General features: G+C 43.0%; 1 protein-coding gene across 1 annotated transcript; it reads left to right on the top strand.

The window, feature by feature from the left end:
- Nucleotides 1-1,214: 1,214 nt before the first annotated feature.
- On the top strand, nucleotides 1,215-2,177 carry LOC142750800 (olfactory receptor 5AR1-like). The gene has a single exon (XM_075859777.1). The coding sequence runs from the start codon at nucleotides 1,215-1,217 to the stop codon at nucleotides 2,175-2,177; it is 963 nt and encodes a 320-aa protein (XP_075715892.1).
- The last annotated feature ends 612 nt before the right edge of the window (nucleotides 2,178-2,789 follow it).

Raw genomic sequence — 2,789 nt, 5'->3', positions numbered from 1 at the left:
CCGGACTATGCTCTAGTTTGGTTATTTGTGATTCAAGTGGAAGAATCAGAAGGATAAGGTCAAGAATCCACTTGGAAGTCTTTCTTCCAATCCATGGTCTTCTTAATAATCTTCTTAAATGCAAAAGATCAAAGACGTTCGTATCTTATTATCTTTTTCATTGTCAGGCTATGTTCACATCTGCGCTAGGGCTCCGTTCTGACGTTCCGTCGGAGCTTTCCGTCGGACGGAGCCCTGACAGACCCATAGGTTTCTGTTTCCATCATCATTGATTTCAATGGTGACGGATCCGGTGCCAATGGTTTCCGTTTGTCTCCGTTGTGCAAGGATTCCGTCGTTTTGACGTACCACTGGCCTTGCACTTAATAGTTCAATAGCCTTACCATTAATGTTCCTCCTTTATCTTCTTCCTTCCGCGTATATATCTGAAGAAGTAGAGATAAAGCTTCACTATGGTCATTCGGCCTTCAAGTGGAAGATTCAGCTTGATTTTGTCAAGTTGTTGATACCAAGGTTCAGATACTTTTTTATTGCCCAGCTTCATGTCCATACAACGGCACAGATAACCTCACATCCTGTACTATCCCGCTCTTTGGTTTTTATGGACATACGCATCATTGGGTATACAGATCTTTCCTAGGACTTTGCGCCTTGCTCAACCAAGTGTCCGTCTGACACTCATTGTGGGGTCTTTTGTTGTCTGGGGTAAATCTTCAGTTGCATTCAAGTCTTCACCATCCACTTTATAGTTAATTGTTCGTGTCCATCATAAGTCCCACCTTCAACCTCTTGCTGTTCCTTACCGTTTACTCCTTCTACCATCATTTCTTGAAGTGTGTGGTGACTTGTGTTGACTTTATAGACGATATTAGAGCTTTATATCTTACCAGGAACAAGGAGATGCCATTAAATATCATATAATAGTGGAGAGGACATTGTATTTTTTTAATATCCTGTGTCAATTCTTCCAATTGATATACCATGGTTTGTAGGCAGGGGCATAGCTAAGGGTGCAGTCATCTAAGGGGTCCAAGGGCATTCTTCCACATAAGAAGACGCCATTCAATGGCATAATGGGGCTGGGGGCTCTAGTACAGGTTTTGCATTGGACCCCAGGATCTTCATGTTGGACCTTATGTTTGTAGGTTATTTATGACTTTGTAGTTCTTGTAGTTATTGCTCATGTCTTCTACCTCTACAGGTAAAGGAACAGCATGGACAACATGAACAAGACTCAAGCAACAATGTTTGTGTTTTCGGGACTGACTGATGACACAAAACTCCTCATGTTCCTCTTTGTCTTCTTTCTTCAGGTCTACATTATAACCGTGGTGGGTAATGTTGGCATAGTGGTCATTGTCCATAAAACGTCCAACCTCCACAACCCAATGTATTACTTCCTCAGTTACCTCTCCCTGGTTGACCTCTTCTACTCCTCAGCTGTGACTCCAAAGATGATTTCTGACCTTATCTCCAAAAGGAAGGTCATCACATTTCATGGTTGTGCTCTCCAGTTCTTCGTCTTTGCTACTCTTGCTGGAACAGAAGTTATTCTCCTTTCCAACATGTCCTATGACCGATATGCTGCTATCTGCCACCCCCTCCATTACGTGTCCATAATGACTAAGAAGAAATGTTTTCATTTGGTCATCCTTGCATTTTCTCTTGGCGTATTACAGTCAACGGCCCAGACCAGCTGTGTATTCAATCTCCAATACTGTGCCTCAAACGTCATCGACCACTTCTACTGTGACATCCCACCCCTGCTCGTACTGTCCTGCTCTGATACCTTCGCCTGTGACATGGTCACTGTGTTCCTCGTAGGTTCTTATTGTGTAGCTTCATTGACCACCATCCTGGTCTCATATATTTTCATTCTTTTCTCGATTTTACGGATCAAGTCCGCTAAGGGCCGACAGAAAGCGTTCAGCACCTGCTCCTCACATCTTATTTGTTCCTCCATCTTCTACGTGTCTGTGTTCCTCACCTACGTACGTCCCCCTTCAGATACCTTTAAGAAACAAGACAAGGTGGTTTCCATTTTTTATTCAGTGATGACTCCAATGTTAAATCCCCTAATATACAGCCTGAGGAACCAAGAGGTGAAGAATGTGATTGTAAGAGCAATGGACGGTTTTAGTCACACCAAAAGAAGGCTGTTGGCTCTGAAGGACTAAACTGATATTGGGGTTTAACCTACAAAAAGTATATACATAGCAATGAGATTTTAAGATCGGATTATTGGGGTATCGGGTGTATGAAAGAATATCATAGATTTGCATAGTAGGCTGGACCAAATGCAAGACTGGTGCCAAATCCCACCCCAATTAATCCTTTAATTGACCTGTCTCAGTTTTGATCCCCCCCAAACTACTATCACTGCCAAATCGGGGCTAGAAAGACATTTCTGGACATATCCATGTGTGGCAGCAATAATAAAGCATACCTCAGTAAACAAAGTTTCAAAAAAATTTAATCTCCGGCGCCATTTGCAAATTACTTTAGACATGTCCGCTGGGAGTGATAGTGTTTTGCTATCTTGGCGACAACTCCTTCCATCCCGGCTGGATTGACATCTCTGACGCCATCTGTGTCATCCACTGTCCTCTGCCGATGTCAACCAAGCCTAGATGGGAGGCCACCAAGAACGTAGGACACTTACATGGCACACATGGGTCTAGCCCCTATATAGGGATTTAGGGGGGAGTTCAAAACATCTGATGGGTTCCCTTTAACAAAAAGAGATCGGTCTTCTATATATTGTGGACATCAATTTTCTCCTCATATTC

Source organism: Rhinoderma darwinii, chromosome 3, assembly GCF_050947455.1.
Source record: "Rhinoderma darwinii isolate aRhiDar2 chromosome 3, aRhiDar2.hap1, whole genome shotgun sequence".
Classification (NCBI taxonomy): domain Eukaryota; kingdom Metazoa; phylum Chordata; class Amphibia; order Anura; family Rhinodermatidae; genus Rhinoderma; species Rhinoderma darwinii.
Note: the sequence above shows the minus strand (reverse complement) of the source record. Positions and strands in the feature narration are given on the sequence as shown.